This window comes from Hemiscyllium ocellatum, chromosome 26, assembly GCF_020745735.1.
Source record: "Hemiscyllium ocellatum isolate sHemOce1 chromosome 26, sHemOce1.pat.X.cur, whole genome shotgun sequence".
Classification (NCBI taxonomy): domain Eukaryota; kingdom Metazoa; phylum Chordata; class Chondrichthyes; order Orectolobiformes; family Hemiscylliidae; genus Hemiscyllium; species Hemiscyllium ocellatum.
In genome coordinates this window covers 4,503,628-4,529,712 of record NC_083426.1, presented here as the reverse complement: position 1 = coordinate 4,529,712, position 26,085 = coordinate 4,503,628, and the positions used below count along the sequence as shown (strand labels likewise).

General features: G+C 44.3%; 1 protein-coding gene across 1 annotated transcript in view; it reads left to right on the top strand.

The window, feature by feature from the left end:
• The first annotated feature begins 446 nt into the window (after positions 1 to 446).
• tafa3b (TAFA chemokine like family member 3b) overlaps positions 447 to 26,085 on the top strand; it is a 72,807-nt gene continuing 47,168 nt past the window's right edge. The window contains exon 1 of the mRNA XM_060845122.1: positions 447 to 757. Coding sequence (XP_060701105.1) covers positions 729 to 757 — 29 coding nt within the window. The 5' untranslated portion in view covers positions 447 to 728. The remainder of the gene's footprint in view (positions 758 to 26,085) is intronic.

Genomic DNA, 26,085 nt, shown 5'->3' with positions numbered 1-26,085 from the left:
GCCTCTCTCTCACACATATATCCAGAGGGATGGAGGGACTGGAGGAGGTTACAGAGATACAGAGGGGTGCTGTTTGTGGTCTGTCCCATCCTCAGGCTCCTGAGGGTTGTCTCAGTCAAACCCTGGTTCCTGTTGTTCTGTAGGATTCCTTTTGCAGTCTGTGCTTGCCAAGTTAGACTGAAAGTGGCACTGTTCACCAACGCACTGAATCCAGGGATCCCTCCGGAGCAGCATTAACAGCAGCAGCAGCAGAGAGTCGCTCAGCCCAGCCCAGCTCACTCTCCATCTCCCTTTAACCACAGATCACACACATCACTCAGTATCTCTCTCCGACTCTCATCAGCTTATCCTGCTGCCAGTAAACAGCACAGACAGACACACTCAGCCTCTGCGTAACACCAAGAGATACGTCTACAAACGAACCAAGTTGCTGTTGGAGCCCCTCGTCCTATTCCTTCCCTGACAATAATTGTTACCTTCTCCTTGGAGATGAAGTGAAGAGTGTGCGGATGGTGACAGATTGGGAAAAGTTTGAAGAGTGTTTGTTCCCCTCCTCCCAGGGACTGAGGAGGGGGAAAGCTGTCCCCAGGTTAATGAAACACAAGGACACTGAGGAAGTGAAGAGAGAGACCAACGTTGCTGATAATCTTTAGCTTTGAAGACCACCACAGGATGCTGCTGCTGCTGCTGTTGATGTTGGGAGGATTTAAAATCAAGGAGGGTCACTGATGCCTTTGTGTTTAGAGCAAGAAACAAGGTAAGGGGGAGAGAGGCAGAATGATGAATGAGTGCTCTGTTTATACTCTCTCTTTCTTTCCCGCTCTCCTCTATGTCTTCATTCTACTTTTTCTCCCTCTCCTCTCTTCCCCTCCCTTTCTCTTCTCTTCTTCCCTTCAACCTGCTCTTCATTTGTCCCATTTCTCTCCTCTCTCTCTTTCTCCATCTCTTTTTCCTTTTCTGGCTCCTCTCTCTTTCCATCCCCATCTCTCTCCCCCATCCCGCTCTCTCTTATTTCCTCTTTCCCACTCAATCCTTCTCCCTCTCCTGTCTCTCCCTTTCTCCTCCTCCCCTCTTTCTGGTACAATGTTTCTGGGATTTTTCAATAAGGATAAAGTTCAAGACTTCTGGAAACTTGTAAACCTGAGCATGTTCCTCTCTCATCAACCTCTTCACTGTGATATCTCAACAGGTACATTGTTTCTGGCTACTCACTCACTTACTCACTTCCTCACTCACTCACTGACACATTCACTCATTCACTCCCTCACTCACTGACACATTCACTCACTCACTCATCGACTCACTCTCACTGACACATTCACTCATTGACACTCACTCGCACTCACTCACTGACTCACTCACATTCACTCACTCACTCACTGACTCACTCACATTCACTCACTCACTGACTCACTCACATTCACTCAATGACTCACTGACACACTCACATTCACTCACTCACTCACTGACTCACTCACATTCACTCACTCACTGACTCACTCACATTCACTCAATGACTCACTCACATTCACTCATTCACTGACTCACTGACTCACTCACATTCACTCACTCACTCACTGACTCACTGACTCACTCACATTCACTCACTCACTCACTGACTCACTCACATTCACTCACTCACTCACTCACATTCACTCACTCACTCACTCACTCAGTGAAAGACTATAATGCTATTGATGGGGTTCTTTAAAAGGATACTCTATGTTTATGGGTGCCTTACAGGATGTGATCATGTTAGAATGGAACCTAACAAGGTTCAAATCCATTTTACACTTGACTTTTAGGCTTGCAATTTGTAAGGTGGTCAGCTGAGATTTACTGTCAGGGATGAGTGGAACAGCAGATGAACATCTGGTGAATTGACTCAGTGTCAAATAGAGTTCCTGGTTCTGCACGAGAGGAGGGGCTCAGAGATTAAAATTCAAAAACTCCTCACCCTCATTACCCTGGGTTTCTATCTGCTCTGCCCATCCCAATCACCCTCATGGTTCAGGGCTGGCTGGGGGTAGGACAGTGTCTGGGGGTTTTTATCCAGTCTGTCATTTAATGTATGAGGAGAGAGACAAAGTGTGTATTCCCCATATACTTGAGCGTAGGTGTAAGTGTGCACATGTGTGTAGGTGTGCGTGTATACGTGTGAATAAGGATATGAGAACTAGCGTTGGGATAGGCCATTCAGCCCCTCTAGCCGGCTCCTCCATTTAATACGATCATGGCTAATCTCACCTCAGCCTCAACGCCGCTTTCCTGCACACACCCCATAATCCTTCAACCTGTTTCTAATTAAAAATCTGTCAATCCTCTCCTTAAATTTACTCAATGTCCCAGCATCCACCACACTCTGGGGGATTCAGTTCCACAGGTTCATAACACTTTGAGAGACAGTTAAAAATCCCACAACACCAGGTTATAGTCCAACTGGTTTATTTGGAAGCACTAGCTTTTGGAGCGCTGCTCCTTCGTCAGGGAGCTAGTGAGCGAAGGAATTCCTCCCCGTCTGTGTTGAAATCTGCTGTCCCCTTATCCTGAACTGTGACCTCGTGTTCTAGATTGCGCCCCCCCCATCAGTCAAGAAGGGCAGAAAGTGTGGGAGGAGCTTTGAGAGGTACCTGACCATAACCCTTTCCATGTATAACAAAGGGAGTGGTTGCAGCAGTCAATCGCCCAGTTTCACTCCTCCAGCCAAAGTATTAATATGGCCCTGAATAAAACATCCTGTTCCCTTTGGTGAATCAGTATGACTTCCACCGAGATCACAGCGGGACAGGCAGCATCCATGGAGAGAGAGCAAGCTAATGTTTCGAGTCTCAATGACTCTTCATCAGAGCTGACATCTTGTGATGAAGCCACATCGAGAGGTGCTTGCACTGTCTTCAGGGATGCTGCCTGACCCGCTGGGATCCTCAGGACCTGTTCGTTTCTGTACCGATTCCAGCAATTTGTTCCAATGTGTGGCCTCCATTTGTTTATCCAAACATTGATCACTCTCAGGGTGAGGACAAGTTAAAACGATTACCAATTCTAGCCTGAACTGGTTGAAATGGTTAAAAGAAGGTGGTAGTGGTGGAGGCAATGGTCTAGTGATATGATCATTGGGCTGTTAGCAAAGCAATGTTCTGGGGACACAGGTTCAAATCCCACCACGGCAGAATGTGAGTTTATTAAATATCTGGAATGGAGAGTCTAACAGTTGTTGCTGGAAAACCCGTCTGGGTCACTAATGCCCTTTAGGGAAGGAAACTGCCTTCCTTACCTGGTCTGGCCTACACGTGACTCCAGACTCACAGCAATGGGGTCAGCTCTAGACGGCCCTCTGGGCAATTCGGGATGGGCAATAAATGCTGGCCGAGCCAGTGACACCCTCATCACATGAAGGAAAAGAGAACTTAGTGGTCTGCATTGCTGTAGCCCATAGATGTTGGTACAAGTCATAGAGTCATAGAGATGTACAGCACGGAAACAGACCCTTCGGTCCAACCTGTCCATGCCAACCAGCTATCCCAACCCAATCTAGTCCCACCTGCCAGCACCCGGCCCATATCCCTCCAAACCCTTCCTATTCATATACCCATCCAAATGCTTCTTAAATGTTGCAGTTGTACCAGCCTCCACCACATCCTCTGGCAGGTCATTCCATACACGTACCACCCTCTGCATAAAAACGTTGCCCCTTAGGTCTCTTTTATATCTTTCCCCTCTCACCCTAAACCTATGCCCTCTAGTTCTGGACTCCCCGACCCCAGGGAAAAGACTTTGTCTATTTACCCTATCCATGACCCTCATAATTTTGTAAACCTCTATAAGGTCACCCCTCAGCCTCTGACGCTCCAGGGAAAACAACCCCAGCCTGGTCAGCCTCTCCCTGTAGCTCAGATCCTCCAACCCTGGCAACATCCCTGTAAAAATGTGTGCATCTGGGTCCTGGGGTGATGGTGTGGTGGTTGATGTTGGGGTGCTGCCTGTGACTGAACAGCCCTGAGCACTCAAGCTGCTGAGTATCTGAGTATTGGTGCAGATTGTGGGTTTGGCAATAGTTACTGATCAAGCTTGATATTCATCCAACAGTGACCCTTACTGACAGCCCCTCCCTCTGGGGTCATGGTAACTACAGCTTGGAGGTGCCTGCCCCAGTTCCTGATAGAGGAACTGGACGGATCAGCATGGACTCAACTGGCTGAAGGGTCTTTTGCTGTGGGCTGTGTTTCTGCTCAGGATTGAGATTTGAAAATCGAAGCAGCTGTAAGGCATAAAGAATTCTGAAATGAGCCAGTTTGATTTTTGTCCTTTCTGTCACAGTTCTAGCCCTGACAAGGCAGAACATTTTGAAACAGGCAGAGTTGTACACGGCCTTCTCAGTGTGAGATGACTTTCAGATGGATCTTGAGCTCAGGTACCGGAGGTAGGCGATGGCCTTTCACTGTTGTGGTTCGGGGTCAGGAATTGAAGGACACTCTAATTCCTGTTGAGACGGTGCCTGGTTAATGCTGGAAGCCACATGACACCAGGTTATAGTCCAACAAGTTCATTTGAAACCATGAGCTTTCAGAGCGCTGTTTCTGATGTTGCCCATCTCAGTCCAACACTGGCACCTCCACATCCTCTTTACTGCAGCCCTCTATCGCAGGCTTTCTGCTCCTCTTGCCCCCAGTGCCATTAGAGGATCCCATTCCCATCCCTCTGTCATACCCCACCTCCACCCCCTCCAGCACACTCAGTGATCTGGGCTGTGATTCTCCTTGTTCACATGAGAGAGGGATGTTAGTAAGAGGGTGGAAGGCACGTTGCAGGTGGCCAGCCCAGACTGGAGAACATCGAGCATGAGCCAGAGAGTGGAAGTAGGATGTGAGAGAGTGAGTAGGGATGGCACTGTAATGGGAGGGTTGGCTTTTCTGGGATGTGGATGTTCACCCAATCTCAATGATGGGCGAGGGACAGAGCTGTGACCCCAAGTTCAGAACCACCTTGTTCAAATCTCATCACAGTAGATGGTAAACTTTACACTCAATAAGATCTAGAATCAAAAGCAGTCCAACAACAACCCTGTAAATTGTTATTATAATTACCCAGTCAGTTCATAAGGCCCTTTAGGGAAGCAAATCTGCCATCCTTACCTGGTGCGGCCTACACGTGACTCCACACCCACACCAATGGCGTTGACTCACAATGGCTAAAACAAGTCACCCAGACGTAGAGCAATTACTCTGTACCTAACCCCGTGCTGTCCCTGTTCTGGGAGTGTTTGATGGGGGACAGTGTAGAGGGAGCTTTACTCTGTATCTAAACCCATGCTATCCCTGTCCTGGGAGTGTTTGATGGGGGGACAGTATAGAGGGAGCTTGACTCTGTATCTAACCCTGTGCTGTCCCTGTCCTGGGAGTGTTTGATGGGGACAGTGTAAAAGGAGCTTTACTGTGTATCTAACCCCGTGCTGTCCCTGTCCTGGGAGTGTTTGATGGGGGACAGTGTAGAGGGAGCTTTACTCTGTATCTAACCCGATGCTGTCCCTGTCCTGGATGTTGAACCTCAGTAATTGTGTTGGTGCCTCACGGTGAGATGCTGCAGACTCTCGTCACTGACATTGTTAATTGCAGAAACAAAGGCTGCCAGGGATAGTTGGGTGCAGGAGGTCAGATATTTTACAAGTTTGAAATGAAAGGTCAGAACCCACGCTATGCCCATGAGGTGATGAAAGAACAGTGCAGAGAGACTCCCAGGGTTTGTATCAGGTACTCTGAATGTGTACCTATTCCAACAATACCTACCCAGTCCCTCTCCAGGGGAACTGATGCTCAGATCATCAACCTGGGAAGATACCATAAAAATAGATTTGTCAGTGATTTATGTAAAAAAGCAATACAATTTGCATATGAAGCCAAACAGTGTGCTCTACAACTCTGCATATTTAGCTACAAATAGATCATACTCTTAAAGAAAGTTGCTTGTACTCTCTATCTCACAGACACTGACTCTGGTGAAGGGGCAGTGTGTGGGAAATAGACGGGGGTCAGTTTGTCCTCCTGCGCCAGTATTGATGAACGTGTCTTGTCAGTGATGTTTCGAGTACTCCATCACAGTGAAGATGTGAATAACGATACTGAAGCAACTGTTACACTCTCCTGATGGTAGGAGCTACCGTCATCTCTCAACAAATGTGAAGGCGATTGATAGCGAGATTAAACCAATCTTTTTGTTTTAATTCCATCTTGGCCTCCAGTCATTGCATTTTAATCCTATTAAAGTAATATTTTCACATCTATTCATCTGGAAACAATATTTCAAACACTAACGGGGTGGATTTCAGCAAAGACTTGGCAAACATGCAGGGTGCAGTCCTCGAGAGAGCTGATTAACTTTTGGCAAGGATGCAGTTATGGATCCTGAACTGTTTTCAAGGCTCTGATAACTTCGGGAGACAGGGAAAATTGTCAGAAAGCCATTGTTGATTTTAGATTGACATGGACGGTCAGAACTGTCAAAATGTGAGCAGATTTTTCAGGGCAGGTTGTTGGACATAGATTAGCCTGGAGCTACCTCAGTGAGATGGCAGTCTGTAACAACTTTGTTTTCAATTTTATAGTTGCAGATCAGCAACTAGGCAGAGAAACGTTCTATATAACCCTAATAATGGCGGCACGGTGGCACAGTGGTTAGCACTGCTGCCTCACAGTACCAGGGATCCGGCTTCAATTCCCACCTCGGGCAACTGTCTGTGTGGAGTTTGCACATTCTCTCCGTGTCTGTGTGGGTTTTCTCCGGGTGCTCCGGTTTCCTCCCACAGTCCAAAGATATGCAGGGCAGGTGAATTGGCCATGCTAAATTGCCCGTAGTGTTAGATGCATTAGTCAGGGGTGAAAGTAGGGGAATGGGTCTGGGTGGGTTGCTCGTCAGAGGATCGGTGTGGACTTGTTGGGCCGAAGGGCCTGTTCTCACACTGAAGGGAATCTAATCTAATTTTAAAAACGCTGAATTAATGCTCGGGGGCAGACCCCTGTTCTTGAATGTGTGTATTCTTAATTTGTGTAGCCCCTGAATCTTCTCATCCCAAATTTCAGTCATATCGTACTTCAGTTGTTGTTTTTTTTATTCAAAGCTAAAACCTTGCTCACTTACCTTAAAATCATTAAAATATCATGAATTGTTCCAGAAAATTTAAGGAAAGTTGTAGTGGCATTGGAGACAGTTCAGAGGAGGTCCATTAGATTGACCCCAGAGTTGAGCGGTTTGTATGAAGTGAGATTGAACAGTTTAGGCCTACACTCTCTGAAATTTGGAAGAATGAGGGGAGATCAAATTGAGGTATTCAAGATGATGAAAGGTGTGGACAAAATAGACGTGGAGTGGATGCTTCCTGTTGTAGGGCATTCTGGGACGAGAGTTCATTGTCTTAGGATAAGGGGGTAGCAAATTTAACACAGAGTTGAGGAGAAACTACTTTTCCCAAAGGGTTATGAATCTGTGGAATTCACTGTCCCAAAGATGCTGGAACAGTGAGTAAATTCAAGGAGGAGTTAGACGGATTTTAAATTGGTAATGGGTTGGTGGGTTATGGGGAGAAGGCAGGAAAATGGGGGTGAGGACCATGATTGAATGGCAGAGCAGATTCGATGGGCCAAATGGCCTAATTCTTCCCCTATATCTTATGAAAATAATCTGAAAGGCCAATGGAATGCTGCCTTTATGTCCAGAGCACTAGGATTCAAGGGGACAGAAGTCATGGATCTTTGTACATGGCGCCCGGGAGTGGTTTTGGACACCAAAAAGGAGACACAGCAAAGTCCCAGAGATTCTGGAAATCTGAAATAAAAACAGACATTGCTGAAGAAACTCAGCAGGTCTGGCAGATCTGTGGAGAGAAAGAGAGAGAGAGAGACAAACAGAGTTAATATTTTGAGATTGGTGTTCTGAAGAAGGGCCAATAGACTCAAAACATTAACTGCTTTCTCTTCACAGATGCTGCAAGACCTGCTGAGTTTCTCCAGCAATTTCTGTCTTTGCCTTCAGAGAGCCTTGGAGATAGTAGATTTGGTGGAATTGGACCTAAGGGTAAAGTATGTGAAAAAAAATGCTCAAATCTCAGGTATTTAGATTATGCTGGCAACAATATTAGTTACAGGAAAGTGGAGAGTGAGCTGCGAATGGCCTGGTGGGACACTGAGGAAGCTGGAGCATTAGCCAAAAACAGGCTAATAGCGCATCTCTTTAACCTGCGAGAGTTAACAACTGACACAGTAACAGAGGAGAAAGGAGGCAGAGGATGACTTTGAGTCAAATCAGGTGCAAAAAGTGAAATGCAGTGGGGGAAAGAACAATTGGATGAAAAGAAACAGAGAAAATGAGGCAGGAGGAGTAAGTGACTTCACAGGCTCTAGTTTCTGGAAAAAAGATTCTGAGCTTGTTCAGTCATTCCTGATTGGTACAATCTTTCTCCATTTTAGTATCTCATGAATACCACTCATGCTGAACAAGAGTCAGTCTCCGATGTTTATTAATTCTGGTGGATTGCCAAAAGATAATATATATTTCTAACGAGAAGCCGCTCGATCTGAATTGTTAACTCTGTTGCCTGATCTACTGAGTTTCCCATTCATTTTTTGCTTTTTATTTCTGTAGCTAGCTGAAATAAGTATTAAACCCACCTGAGCAATAAAAACAACCCAATAAATAATCCAAGGCGGTGAAAAATGTTATTCTCTATCATGATTTGTTTCATCTCACTTAGCATGTTGGGTTCCAAGTGCCAGGAATATTATTCAGAGAAGGGAGAGGGTTGCTGACATTGAACGTTCAGATTAAAGGCCAGAGTTAGGTCCAGAGTTGATCTTGAACTAATACCTTCTGAATTACATCACAAACCAATGATGGGGATATTTGGCCGAATTCTTTTCCACACAGAGGGAGCATAAGACCAGGGATAGGCCATTCAGCCCCTTGAGACTTTTCCGTCATTCAATAAGTCATGGCTGATTTACTACCTCAGCTTTATCTTTACACATCGACAAAACGCTACTTGGCATACATCTGTCTTGAATCTACCTCATGGAATCCCTACATGTGGGAGCAGGCCATTCAGCCCACATGGACCCTCCAAAGAGCATCCTACCCACCCAATATTTCCCATGGCTAACCTACACATCTTTGGACTGTGAGAGGAAACCCATTTAGACAAAGATTGCACACAGCTAGTTGCCTGAGGGTAGAATTGAACCCAGGTCCCGGATGCTGTAAGGCAGTAGTGCTAACCACTTAGCCACTGTGCTGGCCTGGGATCAAAGAAAGTTCCCTTGACTCAGTCAGGAGCTTAGGACCAAGATTGAAACATGTACCTGGCGCTATGAGCCACTATGCTACTCCTGTGCCCCTGAATGTAGAAGGTTATGGTCTCGGACAAGTGGGATAATAATAAATTTACAATCACTGAGCCTGCGCAGTGTTCTGTGATAGGGAAATCTTGAGTGAAGAAATTCCTCATCCCAATCCTAAATTATTGATCCCTTCTACAATTCTGTATTCAGCACGGAGAATTATTTTCTCAGTATTTATCTTGTCAAGTTTGTTAAGAATTTTTATATATTGCAATTAAATCTCCTCTCATTCACCTAAACTTCAGGGAATATAGAAAGTTGACTCAATCTTTCTTCATAGAACCATCCTCTATGACACAATATACAAGTGAAAGAATTATTGTTAGAGTGGGGAGGTGGGGGGGAGGGTGTCTCAACGTAAATAGTGACTGGGGAAAAAAACTGTACATTGTTCAAAACAGAATTAAAAGAGTGAAAAGCAGGAATATTAAACTATACAAAGGAAGGACAGGGACTGGGAGTAGCTGTGTTTGTAGAATTAACACTCACACATTCGTTAGATTGAAGGACCGTGTGTTGTAGAGTCTCCCCGATGCAGTAACTAAATAATACTTTGTGGATGGTCAGCTTGATGTGGCATTCCCTTCTCTGCTGTTTTACTGGACTGTCATTCGATCTGAAATAAATCACTATGAAAGGGGTTAAAACACTGACTGGACGGTCATGTTAACATGCAACATTTATTCGAGTAAAAAGTGAGGTCTGCAGATGCTGGAGATCACAGTTGAAAATGTGTTGCTGGTTAAAGCACAGCAGGTCAGGCAGCATCCAAGGAATAGGAAATTCGACGTTTCGGGCATAAGCCCTTCATCAGGAATGAGGAAGGGCTTATGCCCGAAACGTCGAATTTCCTATTCCTTGGATGCTGCCTGACCTGCTGTGCTTTAACCAGCAACACATTTTCAAATGCAACATTTATTCACTAATTCCGCCAATAATTTCCCACCATTATCTCCTGCTTCAACTTGTTCTTTCCCAAGAATCCAGGGGGGCCCTCAGTTTCCTCAATCTATGGATAACACACAAGAGCTCTATCCCAGTGCACCACTACATCCTACTGTATTCTGGGAGTCAGTGAGCTGCTTGTAACACAGAGTGACACCAACAGCGTGGGTTCAATTCCCACATCAGGTGTGGTCACCATGAAAGTTTCACATCCTCAACCTTCTCCTTCACCTGAAGTGTGGTTAAACTGCCATCAAATGCTTCTCTCTAATGTGAGAGTGTGAAGTTGCCCCTCAGTTCCTTCTCTTAACTGGTGGCTTTGGTTTTCTCTGGTGGGTTGCATTTAGATTAGGTTTCAAAAGCGCAGAAGCAGTCTCCTTGACATCAGCTATTTACTGTGCTTCAGTCCACGTATTTGTAAAGCATCACTAGGGAGGAGAGAAATGTTGCCGTGGCTTTTTTGTCTTCTCCAGTTTAAACTGCAGGAGAAAAGGCGAGGGGGAAGATAGATTCTCAATGAGGGGATGAAAGATTTTCGGCGATATGCAGGAATGAGGAGTTAAGGTGAAGGCTGGATCAGCCGTGATCATACTGATCATTGGAACAGCCTCTCAGGGCCAAGCAGCCTTACTCTTCTTTCTTGTCCATATGTTTATTGGACACGGATTGTGTGCAATTCTGTTCTCCTTCCTATCGGAAAGATGTTGTGAAACTTGAAAGGGTTCAGAAAAGATTCACAAGGATGTTGCCAGGGTTGGAGGACTTGAGCTAAAGGGAGAGGCTGAACAGGCTGGGGCTGTCGGAGTGTCGGAGGCTGAGGGGTGACCTTATAGAGGTTTACAAAATTATGAGGAGCATGAATAGGGTAAATAGACAAAGTCTTTTCCCTGGGGTGGGAGAGTCCAGAACTAGAGGACATAGGTTTAGGGTGAGAGGGGAAAGATATAAAAGAGACCTAAGAGGCAACTTTTTCATGCAGAGGGTGGTACGTGTATGGAATCAGCTGTCAGAGGATGTGGTGGAGGCTGGTACAATTGCAACATTTAAGAGGTATTTGGATGGGTATATGAATAGGAAGGGTTTGGAGGGATATGGGCCGGGTGCTGGCAGGTGGGACTAGATTGGGTTGGGATATCTGGTCAGCATGGACGGGTTTCCATGCTGTACATCTCTATGACTCTACAACTCCATAAATTATTGTGATAATTTGTAACTTGGCATTCTTGCATTTGTCCTGATGAGTTCAAGATAAAAAAATGTCTCTCACCAGCATTCAATTCTGTATGTCCTGTTCCCAGTACTGTATGCATATTGCTTTAATCTGAATTTTATTTATTGGTAAAATGATACAGAAAGCCATTTGGCCCATTGTGTCTGTGTCAGCTCGATGAAAGAGTTGTCCAATAAATCTCATTCTCCAAAGGTCTGCACGTTCCTCCGTTTCAATTCTTTAACATTCCTGTTAAATTCTTTCATCACTATTTTCAGTTCATTTTGAATCATAACAATTCACGGAGTTAACAAAACAACTCTCCTCATCTCCTCATCTCCTGTCTGGTGCTTTTGTCAATTATCTTTCTTTGGACCATTACACAAGTTTCTTGGGTCTTGCTTTCCTTGTATATTTGTTTATGATTAGGCTGCATTCCATTAGAATTTCTCCCACTGACAGAGAGAGCCCAATTATAATCCTTCCGCTTATCACACTGGGAGGTGGTTCGGGCTTTATGTGATGCACTAACAAACACCAATAGTGAATTGGGAGACCAGATTGTACCAACACAGAATATTTATTTCTGAAATTACTGTGTATCATGTCTCAAATTCTTAGAATACTGTAAACTAAAATATAACTTTCACAATGAGATCAAATTAAGTTGCCTCTGAGTGAATTCAATATTTACTGTCTCCCAAGGGTGCAGTCAGAAAATACTCAGTTCACATTACAGTTCCTTCCAGTCCAATCCTTCCAAGGCCCTTTCTGAGATGAGGAGGAATATCTTCAGCCAGAGGGTGGTGAATCTGCGGAACTCATTGCTGCAGAGGGCTGTGGAGGCCAAGTCATTGAGTGCCTTTAAAGACAGTGATAGATAGGATCTTAATTAGGAAGGGGATTAAGGGTTACAGATAGGAGGCAGGAGAATGGGGGTTGAGAAACATATCAGCCAATATCATGCATTTTGGGAGGTCAAATGCAAGAGGATGTATATTGTAAATGGCTGGAACGTTAGGAGCACTGATGTACAGAGGGATCTTGGGACCCGAGTCCATGGCTCTCTGAAAGTGACCACACAAGTGGATAAGGTGATGAAGAAGGCATATGGCATGCTTACCTTCATCGGTCCGGGCACAGAGTACAAAAGTTGGTAAGTCATGTTGCAGCTGCATATAAGACTTTGGTTAGGCCACATTTGGAGTAATGTGTGCAGTTCTGGTCGCCAGACTATAGGCAGGATGTGGAGGCTTTGGAGAGGGTGCAGAAGAGGTTTACCTGGATTGGAATGTATGAGCTATAAGGCGAGGTTAGACAAATTTGGATTGTTTTTACTAGAGCACTGGGTGCTGAGGAGTGACCTGATAGAAGTCTATGTGGATAGGCTGGACTATTGGAGTCTTTTTCTCAGGGTGGGAATGTCAAATACCAGGGGGTAGGGGTTTAAGGTGAGAGGGGGAAAGTTTAAAGGAGATGTGTGAGGAAAGGTTTTACACAGAGTGCAAGACCCCTGGAATGTGCTGCCAGGGGAGGTGGTGGAAGCAGATACATTTAAGAGGCATTTAGACAGACACATGAACAGACAGGAAATAGAGGGACACGGACCATATACAGGCAGATGGGGTTAATTTAGAATGGCATCATGTTTGGCACAGACATGAACAACCAAAGGGCCTCTTCCAGTGGTACATGTTCTGTCGTCTATGATAGACATGGCAAATATCACAAAGTGCCAGCAGTAGTCTTTTGGGAATACACAAAATGCAGGAACATACAGTAAATTAGTTTGATCTGATACTCCCTTGTAAAGGTTTATTAAATTTTCTTTCCAACCAGCATTAATGTTTGGAGTTTTCTTTGTTGATAATTAGCCAGATCTATACTGAAATGCTCCGACTGCAATCCCAAGCTGTAGTTACAGGAATAATGACATTTAAATAATTCACACAGGCAGATTGTAATTATCTTAATAATGTGACTGCAGTTAGTTTGGGAGAAAATCTTCCACCAGTCCCGATCTCAGAAGGCGATGAGTTGTTTTCTTCCAGTTCCTTTCAGTTCTTTGCTGATGTCAGAAGGCTGCATACACACCGATACACAGTCTTTGATGATGTCAGAAGGCTGTATACACATCGATACACAGTCTTTGATGATGTCAGAAGGCTGTATACACATCGATATACAGTTTTTGATGGTGTCAGAAGGCTGCATACACATCGATACACAGTCTTTGATGATGTCAGAAGGCTGCATACACATCGATATACAGTTTTTGATGGTGTCAGAAGGCTGCATACACATCGATACACAGTCTTTGCTGATGTCAGAAGGCTGCATACGCATCGATACACAGTCTTTGATGATGTCAGAAGGCTGTATACACATCGATATACAGTTTTTGATGGTGTCAGAAGCCTGTATACACACTGATACACAGTCTTTGTTGATGTCAGAAGCCTGTATACACACTGATACACAGTCTTTGCTGATGTCAGATGCCTGTATACACACCGATACACAGTCTTTCATTTGCTGCTTGAGGATTCGTCCTGACTGTGCCTCTGAAAATGTGTCTTTTCCCCTTTCCCATTCAGCGGGGGATTTGCAGAGGGAGTGCTTACAGAAGTAGCTGGCTCCAAGGGATGTTCTTTTACTTCTGCACACTGAACAGAGACAGAGATAAGAACATAAAACCCAGGGGCTGGAGTAGATGATCTGGCCCTTCGAGTCTGCTCCGCCATTCAATAAGATCATGGCTAATCTTTTCATGGACTCAGCTCCACTTACCTGCTCTCTCACCGTAACCCTTAGTTCCTTTACTATTCAAAAATCTATTTATCTTTGCCTTAAAAACAATCAACAAGGTAGCCTCAACTGCTTCACTGGGCAGAGAATTCCACAGATTCACTACCCTTTGGGTAAGTAAGTTCCTCCTCAACTCTGTCTGAAATCTGCTCCTCCTTATTTTAAGGTTATGCCCTTTAGTTCTAGTTTCACTCATCAGTGGAAACTTTCTATCTTATCTATTCCCTTCATAATTTTATATGTTTAGTTTAGTTCTAGTGTATTCCATCTCTCCTCATAAGCTAACTCTCTGAATTCCATATCATCCCAGTGAACCTTCTCTGCATCCCCTCCTGTACCATTCCATCCTTTCTCAAGTAAGGAGACCAAACCTGCACACAGAACTCCAGCTGTGGCCTCACTAGCACCCTATATACAGCTGCAACATAACCTCCCTGTTTTTAAAATCAATCCCTTTAGCAATGAAGGAAAATATTCCATTTGCCTTCTTAATTACTTGCTGCATCTGCAAACCAACCCTTTGTGATTCATGGAGGTGGAGACTTTCACTTCACAGATAAAGTTAAAAATCGCACAACACCAGGTTATAGTCCAGCAGGTTTATTTGGAAGCACTAGCTTTTGGAGCACTGCTCCTTTATCAGGAGGTTGTGGAGTATAAGATCGTAAGACTCCACAACCTCCTGGTGAAGGAGCAGTGCTCTGAAAACCAGTGCTTCCAAATCAACCTGCCGGACTATAACCTGGTGTTGTGTGATTTTTAACTTTGTCCACCCCAGTCCAACACCGGCACCTCCTGATCTTCCCAGATAGCATGTGTCTGCGATATTCTTCACAACCAAGGCTGTGGTCTCCTGCCTTAGGGGCCAATCAAGTGATTGTTACCATGCTGCATGCTCCTAACCCACAACAACTCGTCCTGATTGAAAAGCCAACTGAAAGACTGTCTGTGAACAAACACGGGCAGTGTCCATTTGTCTACAATTCCCCATCATTACTTCAATAAGGCAACAGAGAAAGCAAAGTTAACATTACAGGCCTCGGGACTCATCTTGCAACTTGCTGTTCCACTAATTTGGTTTTAAAACTGCAACCATCTTCTCACACATCTTCCTTGCTTTTAAGGAGTAACTCTTCCCATTTTACTCCATAGTCCAAAGAAAAATGGTCTTTACAGTTGGCAAGAAATACTCAATCTGGTTTGATCTTGAACAAAATTTATTTGAACTTGAATATCGGTTTGTGATTTTCTGTTGCTCTCTCTGTGGCAATACCTCTACCAATCAGGTTTTACCAACCAATCAGCACCTTCTCCTCGTTCAATGTAAATTGTTGTTCCCTTTGAGATTGGTATTCTTGCTATTCTGTGCTGATGAGAGAAGCTAGTACCCAAGTTCTGTACTAATAAAGAATGAATAAACATTACATTTTAGCAGATGATTATAGATAATCTCACCTTGTGTATTCCGACAGCACTGAATGGGATCATGCAGCCCACTGAGCCTGTGTCAGATCTTTGAAGGTGGAATAATCTGCCTTTAATCTATGCACATTAGTCAGGACCATCTTCATATCACGAGCTCTCCCTGACTACAGCCAGTTAAGATGTCGTCAATGGGACCCCAGTCCAGTTGAGGCTCCAACTGTTGGCTCTGGGGTTGGGAGTTCTGGGGAGAGGGGGTGCACTGTGGGTGGGGGTGAGGAGAGGCAATGTGGGCTGACTGATGGGCTGGGCTGCAGCCAACCTGCACTTGGTCTGGCCCTCCAGGGAGGGACCCATCCCCACTCGGAGATACGTGGCTTACGTTCTGTGTGATGCCCACACATATTTGTTTTTATTTAATTAATAATGCAGATCGACAACAAGGCATTACATCAGTGACCCAATACTTCCATCTCAGAAATCTCTCCTTCTCTCACTCGGATACCCACCCTCAGACTCAGAAAATCCCCACCCTGAAAGTTCAATCCAACTTCTCCAAATCGGCTGCTGCTTCCCCATCATTTTGCTTAGTTTTCCTTTTCAAGTTTAAACCTAATACTTTTATGGAAGTTTCACAAAGTGGGCAAACAAAAATCCCTTTGTCATTCACAACCAAAAATAGAAATGGCTGGAGAAGCTCAGCAGGTCTGCCTGCATCCGAATGGAGAAATCAGAGTTAATGTTTTGGGTTGAGTGAGCCTTCCTTAGATCCTGAAAAACTGGGGTTGAATATGATTGATTCAAGGGCAGTTGCAGATCACCAACAAATGGCACCCAGGTCCATGGAATGAATTTTAGAAAGTGTTTTGTAATTCCGACCAGGTTACCTGCAATTCACTAATGGCTTTCAAGTGAGAATCGAATAAATATTTGAAAGGGAAACGTTTGCAGGACAATAGGGAAAAAGCAGCTGATTGAGACTCATTGGAGAATGTTTCAAAGAGTTAGTATAGGCATGAGGTGTTGAATGGACTCCTGCTGTGCTCTACTGTTCTCTGGCTGTCAGATATCACCCACAGATCTGAAAATTTTGTGTTCAGCCAACATTCGAGAATTCAAGGCTGATGGAAAGTTGGAATGACCTTTAGTCCTGCCCTTAAAGATCTGATTGCTGTACATTGATAATCTCCAATCCCAATTAAGAAGCAGTCTGTCGTTTAATGTGTAAATGCTGACAAGGCAACACTATGACCTAAACACTGGTGTCAGTTTAAACACTGAGGGGAAACTCATACCTCAGTTAGTCAGCAGTGGATGTGAGGAAGAATTACAAAAGCAGATGTATTCATGCAATTTGAAGATTAAAGTTGTACCTGATAATTCATCGCCCCCACACAGTCTGTTCAGAAACAACCTTGAGAACTGCATTTTCACTGCTGCCACCAGTAATCCCTGTTCCCAGGAAAATATTCACCAAGGATGAGGCCCCTGCAGTGATGCCAGTGCAGATAATGAGAAATGTGGTCATAGAGGCAGGTGAAAAGGCTGTCTTAATGGAGGAGAGAGGCAGAGAGTCGGGAGATTTCAGGAGAGACTCAGGCAGCACGAGGCTGCATGGAGCGATTAAAATCTGCAACACTGCAGATCTGCGAAGGTTGGAATTAGATGTTTTGAAGGACTGTAGTGATAGGAAAAGGTAAGACAGTGAAGAGAGAGGCCGTGGAGGCAATTGGAACTGAGGATGAGAATTTTAAAATGTAGATATTTCTAATCAAGAGCTGGTGTAAGTCAGTGAGTGCTGATGAATAGGACACAGCAGGAGTCACAGCAATGAGTTTTCAGTGAGGACATCTCAAAAGTACTGACAAAAACTACTTTGTGAGTGCGGGCATCACTGGCTGGGCCAGATTTACTGCCTGTCCCTAGTTGCCCCCTGAGAAGGTGGGGGTAAGCTGCCTTCTTGAACCGCTGCAGTCCATGTACTGTAGGTAGACCCACAATGCCCTTAGGGACAGAATTCCAGGATTTTGACCCAGCGTCAGTGAAGAAGATATTTTCCAGTCAGGAAGGTGAGTGGCTTGGAGGGGAACTTGTAGATGGTGGTGTTCCCCTGTATCTATTATCCTTGTACCAGATAGTCGAGATTGCTTGAATAATGCTGTTGAAGGAGCTTTGATGAGATGCAGACCACCTTGTCTGTGATACACACTGATGCCATTGTGCATTGGTGATGAAAGGAGTCAATATTGATGGTGGTGCATGTGACGCCAACCAAGTGGCTGCTTTGTCCTGGATGGTGTCAAGTTGCACCCATCGAGGCAAGTAGGGAAGATTCCATCATCCTCCTGTCTTGTGCCTTGTACTTGGAGGACAGGTTTTGGGGAGTTGGAGAAACATAGAAACTAAGTGCAGGAGTAGGCCATTCAGCCCTTCGAGCCTGCCCACTATTCAATACAATCATGGCTGATCATGCAATCTCAGTATCCCATTCCCACCCTCTCCCCATCCCCCTTAATCCCTTTTAGTCCCAGGGCCACGTGCAGCTCCCTCTTGAATCTATCTAACAAACTGGCTCCAACAGCTTCCGGTGGGAGAGAATTCCACAAGTTCCCAACTCACCGAATGAAAAAAATTCATCCTCATCTCAGCCCTGAATGGCTTACCCCTTATTTCTAGACTGTGACCCCTCATTCTGGAATATTCTTGCCCCATCTACCTTATCCAGTCCCATTAGGGTTCTATATGTTTCTATGAGATCCCCCCGATTCTCCTAAATTCCAGTGAGTACAAGCCCAGTAGATTCTGTCTTTCCTCGTCTGTCAGTCCTGCCCTCCCGGGGATCAGTCTGGTGAACATTCGCTGGAATCCCTCAGGAGCAGGAATGTCCTTCCTCAGACTAGGAAACCAAAACTGCACACAATCCTCAAGGTGTGGCCTCACCCAGGCCCTGTACAACTGCAGCGAGACATCCCTACTCCAATACCCCAATCCTCTCGCTATGGAGGCCAGTATGCCATTAACTTCCCTCACTGCCTGCTGCTTCTGCATGGCAACCTTCAGCGACTGTTCCACCATGGCACCCAGGTCTCTTTACACCAGACCTTTTCTGAAACTGCCACCATTCGGATCATAATCTGCTTTTCTGTTTTTTGTGATCAACGTGGACAACCGCACATTTATCCACATTATATTGCATTTGCCAGGTATTTGCCCACTCAGTCAGTCTGTCCACGTCTCCATGCAGCCTCTTAGCATCCTCCTCCCAGCACACACTGCCACCCAGCTTCGTGTCATCTGCACATTTGGAAATATTACATTCAGTTCCTCTATCCAAATCATTAATGTATATTGTCAGATAGTGAATTATTCCCTACAGTATGCCTAACCACTGACCTGCTCTTGTAGTCATTGTATTTATACACTGGAACCAGTTCAACGTCTGGCCAATGTAAGTCCCCTCAGGATGTTGATAGCGGGGGATTAAGCCCTGGTAATGCCATTGAATATCAAGAGGCCATGGTTAAATTCTTCTTTGTTGGAGATGTTCATTGCCTGGCATTTGTGCGGCGTGAGTGTTTTTTGTCACTTGTCAGTCAAAGCCCTGACATTTTCCAGGTCTTGCTTCATATGGCCCATTTACTGGTTCATATGCTTCATTGTTTGTAGATCACTTTGAGAATTCCAGATGCTGTAAAAGAAACTATGGACATAAAAGTAATTTCTTTCTAGCAAAACTTCGAGAAACTTCCAATTTTACTCAAATGAAACTTTCTGGGACATGCCTGTCTTATGTAAGAGTTTATTTTCTTTTATGCGAGTTGTAGCTGTTTGTTTGAGATAAGTCAAATGTTCCCAGGTGTGAATCCATTAACTGGATTTATTTGACAATACCTCTCCTGGCACCTTGCAAAGCTGCCAAAGTTTGGAATGATGATAGATTTTACTCAATAATGAAAAAAATGATGCTACAATTCACACTCTGTGGCAATAAAATGCATCCCTGAAACCAGGTGTCAAAACTTCAAAATGTTCTGGGAGCTGTCATAAAAAAATACCAAATCTGATTGCTTCATTAATTTTCAGTTTCCAGAGTCAGTGATGATAGTGTCACCGTTTTGTTACTGGGTAGGTGAGACAGAACCTGAGTACCAAATGCATGAGATCATTTGAATTAAGCTCAAAACATCTGGTAATACAGGCGGGTTTACAGCACAGAAACAGACCAACCTGCCAGTGAGCATGCTCAGGATTTTAACATCTGGCTTCACAGAGATCAACGACAAGTACTCCATGATCAGCTTCATGAGTATTAACCTTAAAGCCGCATTCCTTGCCAATTTGGACAGATTCTGATGACAGGTCATTGACTTGCAACATTAATTCTGTTTCTCTCTCTCTTCACAGAGACTGCTGAGTTTCTCCAGCACCTCCTGCTTCTATTTCAGATCTCTGGCATCTGCAGTTTTTTGATTGATCATCAAAGTTAAGAAGCCAGAAGGCTGGAGGATAGCAAATATTGTTCCCTTATTCAGGAAGGGGAGTAGAGACAACCCTGGAAATTATAGACCAGTGAGCCTTACTTCAGTTGTGAGTAAAGTGTTGGAAAGGGTTATAAGAGATAGGATTTATAATCATCTCGAGAGGAATAAATTGATTATGAATAGTCAACACAGTTTTGTGAAAGGTAGGTTGTACCTCACAAACTTTATTGAGTTCTTTGAGAAGTTGACCAAACAGGTGGATGAGGGTAAAGCAGTTGATGTGGTGTACGTGGATTTCAGTAAGGTGTTTGCTAGTGTTCCCACGGTAGGCTATTGCACAAAATATGGAGTTTCGGGATTGAGGGTGATTTAGCGGTTTGGATCAGAAATTGGCTAGCTGAAAGATGACAAAGGGTGGCAGTTGATGGGAAATGTTCACCTTGGAATTTAGTTACCAGTGGGGTACTGTTAGGATCTGTTTTGGAGCCATTGCAGTTTGTCATTTTTTTAAATGACTTAGATGAGCGTGTGGAAGGATATGTTAGTAAATTTGCGGATGACACTAAGGTCGGTGGAGTTATGGTTAGTGAAAAAGGATTTTGCAGGTTACAGAGGGACATAAATAAGCTGCAAAGCTGGGCTGAGAAGTGTCAAATAGAGTTTAATGTGGAAAAGTGTGAGGTGATTCACTTTGGTCGGAGTAACAGGAATGCAGAGTACTGGGCTAATGGTAAGGTTCTTGGTTGTACAGATAGAACATAGAACATAGAAAAATACAGCGCAGTGCAGGCCCTTTGGCCCTCGATGTTGCGTCGACCCAAGCCCACCTAACCTACACTAGCCCACTATCCTCCATCTGTCTATCCAATGCCCATTTAAATGCTCATAAAGAGGGAGAGTCCACCACTGCTACTGGCAGGGCATTCCATGAACTCACGATTCGCTGAGTAAAGAATCTACTCCTAACACCTGTCCTATACCTACCTCCCTTTAATTTAAAGCTACGCCCCCTCGTAATAGCTGACTCCATACGTGGAAAAAGGTTCTCATTGTCAACCCTATCCAAACCCCTAATCATCTTGTACACCTCTATCAAGTCACCCGTAAACCTTCTTTTCTCCAATGAAGATAGCTCCAAGTGCCTCAGCCTTTCCTCATACGATCTTCCTACCGTACCAGGCAACATCCTGGTAAACCTCCTCTGCACCCGTTCCAGTGCCTCCACATCCTTCCTATAGTATGGCGACCAAAACTGCACACAGATGAGCAGGGAGATCTCAGTGTCCATGTACATAGATCCCTCAAAGTTGCCAGCCAGGTTGATAGGGTTGTTAAGAAGGCATAAGGTGTGTTATTTTTATTGATAGAGGGTTTGAGTTTCGGAACCATGAGGTCATGCTATAGCTGTACAAAACTGTGTTGCGGCCCCACTGGGAGTATTGTATACGTTTCTGGTCACCACATTATAGGAAGGATGTGGAAGCTTTGGAAAGGGTTCAGAGGAGATGTAGTAGGATGTTGCCTGGTATGGAGGGAAGGTCTTACAAGGAAAGGCTGAGGGACTTGAGGATGTTTTCATTAGAGAGAAGAAAGGTTTGAAATGACTTAATTAAGACATATAAGATAATCAGAGGGTTAGATAGGGTGGACAATGAGAGCCTTCTTCCTTGGATGGTGATGGTGAGCACGAGGGGACATAGCTGTAAACTGAGGGGCGGTAGATATAGGACAGATGTCAGAGTAGTTTCTTTACTCAGAGAGTAGCAAGGGTGTGGAACACCCTGCCTGCAACAGTATTGGACCGTTTAAATGGTCTTTGGATTGGCATATGGATGACAATGGAATAGTGTAAGTTAGATGGGCTTCAGATTGGTTTCACAGGTCGGCACAACATCGAGGGCTGAAGGGCCTGTACTGTGCTGTAATGTTCAATGTTCTAGGTTCTGTGTTATTGGGATTGGAGAGATTCTGTGCTTTTGATTTTCACTGTCACAATGAGATAAATCCTCCATTGGTTGTGAAAAATTCCTCACATATCCAGCACAAAGGCAGGCTATTTAGTCCAAACAGTCCATGGCAGTGAAAGTCCACATGCTTCATTTGGGTCCACCCGACCACCATTTGCTATTCCTTTCTCTGTCGTCTAATCTGCCTTTCAGTATCTTATACTCTTTGCACTAATACCATTGCTGGGCTCTGTATGTCTTTGAGAGGAGATAGCTGTCCACGATGTTGTCACAGATATTTCCACACACCTCTGGAACAGGTGGGACTTGGAGCCTAGCCTCCTGGCTCAGAGGCAGGAACACTGCCACTGCATCGCTAGCATCCATTACCATGCTGTTATGAACTGATAAACATAGATTGGTATTTACACAGTATGTGTGGTAGTCTGCAACAGACCTATAGCAGGATCTTTCCCACATTGGTTCCAATAACATGTGATCTGACGTTGTTCTCTAACAATGAATGTAACAGCAATTAACCCCTTTCCACTACACCATTCACCTCCACCACTTGCGATGGGAAAAGGTTCCACGGTCCGAGTAAGAACTTACTCCTGAATTCTCTCTTGGAATCATTGTTGACTATCTGATAATTATGACCCTTTGAACCATAGAATCCCTACAATGTGGGGGAGCAGGCCATTCGGCCCTCAAGTCCACACTGACCCTCCAAAGAGAATCCCACCCAGACTCACTTCCCTATAACCCTGCATTTCCCGTGGCCAATCCACCCTAACCTGTTCGTCTTTGGATTGTGGGAGGAAACCGGAGCATCTGGAGGAAACCCACGCAGACACAGGGAGAATGTGCAAATTCCACACAGACAGACATCCGAGTGTGGAATCGAACCCAGGTCCCTGGTGCTATGAGGCAGCAATTAAGTATCTTCATTACTTCCACCTGATCAAACATATTCATAATTTTCAAAGACTTCTTTCAGGACACCTTCAACTTTATTATTTTGTTGAGAATGTAGCCCCAGCATGACCAGTATCTCCTAATAGTTCTCACCTCTCTGTTCTAGCATCATCTGGATAAAGCAGCTACCATAATAAATGCTAACGTCCTCTGTAAATTCAGTGGAACAATTTGGGCTCTTTATCAGCTGAAGGCATAGGTTTGGTCAGTTAATGTAAACATGTTTTTGGTAATGAAAAGGGAGCTCCTGCTCTGGCCTCCCCTGCAGATCGTTCTGTGTTTGGCAACATGACAGTTGCCTTGCTAGAATAGTAATTTGGCTCAAGGTTCAGGACTCAGCATGGCTGTGATGGAGTTTAGGATCAGCTCATTCAATAAAGTTTGAACCAAAATGCAAGCTTCAACGATGGTTACTCTGAGTCAATTGACTTGCTTTGAAAATCCTGCAGGTTCACTAATGTCCTTCAAGGAAAGAAATCTGCCATTCTTTCCTGGGCTGGCTGACCTGTAGCATGAGAGCTGCAGCAATGTGTTCACTCTGATGTGGGAGGGCGTGATATCCTGTTGTCAAATAGTTCAAGGATCTACACCTTTTCTGGGACATGTGTGAACAGGTGATAAATGTTGGCCTTACCACCACCTTCTCCACCAGCTATACTGTAAACATATCTCATGGATAAATACAAATAAAAATTACAAATCAACTAGGGGCCATTCAGCCCCTCGAGCCTGCTGAGTCATTCAGTAGGTTGCTGGCTGATTGTGAGGATAATATATTTCCCATATCTTGGGGACAAATAAAATGATGATGGTGGTGTGCAATTATTGTGAGGGTCCAGAAATGGGTTGTGCGAATGTTTCCGGGATGCCAGTCTTCAGTCACGGGAATAGATTGGAGCAGTTTGAAGATGTTCTTCTTGGAGGAAAGGAAATGAAGAGGAGATTGGATCGAGGGGGCCCAGAGAGAATAGATCGAGATCGACTGATCCTATTGTTGGAACAGGCAAAAAACAACAATATTTCAAAAGTATAGTTTGTTTACACACAACATGAACCTAAACCTTACTAAAAGGAGACTGTTGGGGAAAACTTTTCACCGAGATCCTGTCGGAAACTGGAAGCAAGAAACCAAATTTTGAAAAGGAATACTAACATATACAGCATGAGAAGGCAATGCTGATTGGTTGGCATGGAGACAAGCAATTGATGAGAGAAATGACATGAAGGGAATGATTTTTAGGCAGCGCGTGGTTAGGATCTGGAAAGCACTGCCTGATAATGTGGTGGATGAAAATTCAAACGCAGCTTTCCAAAGAGAATTGGATCGTTGGCTGAAGAGGAAGCATTTGCCGGGTTGTGGGGGAAGGTAGGACTAGCTGACTTGTGTTGGGATGAATGGCCTCCTTTGGTGCTGGAATCATGCTGTAATTCTAGAATCTAGCCTTGAGTAACTTGGAGCAGCCTCTGGCCTTGGAGTCTTAAACAATGATTGCTGCTTTTCCATTGTTTGTTTGCTTGTTTCGACTGAGAGCCTTAGGCTATGGACAGGTTGCTATCTCTTTATGGATTTATCCTGGAGACCTCCTGCCTTTGACATCCCCACCACCATTTAAACAGCCTTTACAAAATTCCAGGATTTTTAGAATGAAGAAAAATATTTTAAAAGTATAGTTTGTTTGCACACAACATGATCGTAAACATTGCTAAAAGAGGACTGTTGGGGAAAACCTTTCACTGAGATCCTGTCAGAACCTGGAAGCAAGAAACCAAACCTTGGAAAAGAATACTAACTTATACAGCATAAGAAGGCAATGCTGATTGGTTGGCATGGAGATGCAGCGGGAATTGTTGACTGTTAATTATAGTTGAGGGTGTGTTGCTGGGAAAGAACAGCAGGTCAGGCAGCATCCGAGGAGCAGGAAAGTCAACGTTTCGGGCCAGAACCCTTCATCAGGAAAAGTCGATTCTCCTGCTCCGAGGATGCTGCCTGACCTGCTGTTCGTTCCCAGCAACACACTCTCAACTCTGAACTCAAGCATCTGCAGACCTCACTGTCTCCTAACTGTTAATTATAGCTAACTAATTAACCCTAGCCCATTCAGGTAGGCTGTGATTAGTTAGAGAGTTGCCATGGGGAAAGGGGCAGGGATTTGAAGTCTGAATAGTTCTTTCCAGGAATGAATGTTTACAATCTCCTTTAGCCTGTATAGAATTCGGTCCTCTATGTGATTATGTACAGCCTGTAGCACACATTGCAATTCGACTGATAATCTTAAATTGTCATCTCGTGTAATTCTGATCACAGTCGGGATTACTTACTAAGTGCTGTCCAATTGTACAAATAGATCAAATGTTGGACACTACGTTCTACGTTTTGCCAGGTCTGTCATTCAGCTTTGTGTCACTTTTTAGCAAAACTAAGAAACAAAGTAGATTTTATTTAAAATGAACCTGTTACTTTTCTCCTGGATTGACTTGGAGATGAATCTTTAATTCTTGGAGACTTTAAGACAAACCTGGAGAGCTGCCAGCCCTCCTCAAACTCGGCGAAGAAATTGTTCAAAGCTATTGGCTTTGTGTGATCATGAAAATAATGGGATTTCTTTTTAAGTCTTTTGCAATTTGAATTTAACAGACTGAGTTTTCAAATGGTGAGTCAGGAGCCAACTAAACTCATATCGACTTTTTAAAATCTGGCTGAAGTTAAACAGAATGTGGAGGTTAGTAATCTTGGTGCAGGAGCAGTCCAAAGATCTAACACATTCTTGCTGTAGTATAAGCCATGGAAATAAATTACATTTTAAGACATCAGGACATCCTAAAGTGCTTTACGTCAACTAAGTAGTTTTACATAGGAGACTTTGTAGCCAATTTGCATGGAAATAATTAAATGTTTACAGCACCGACAGAGA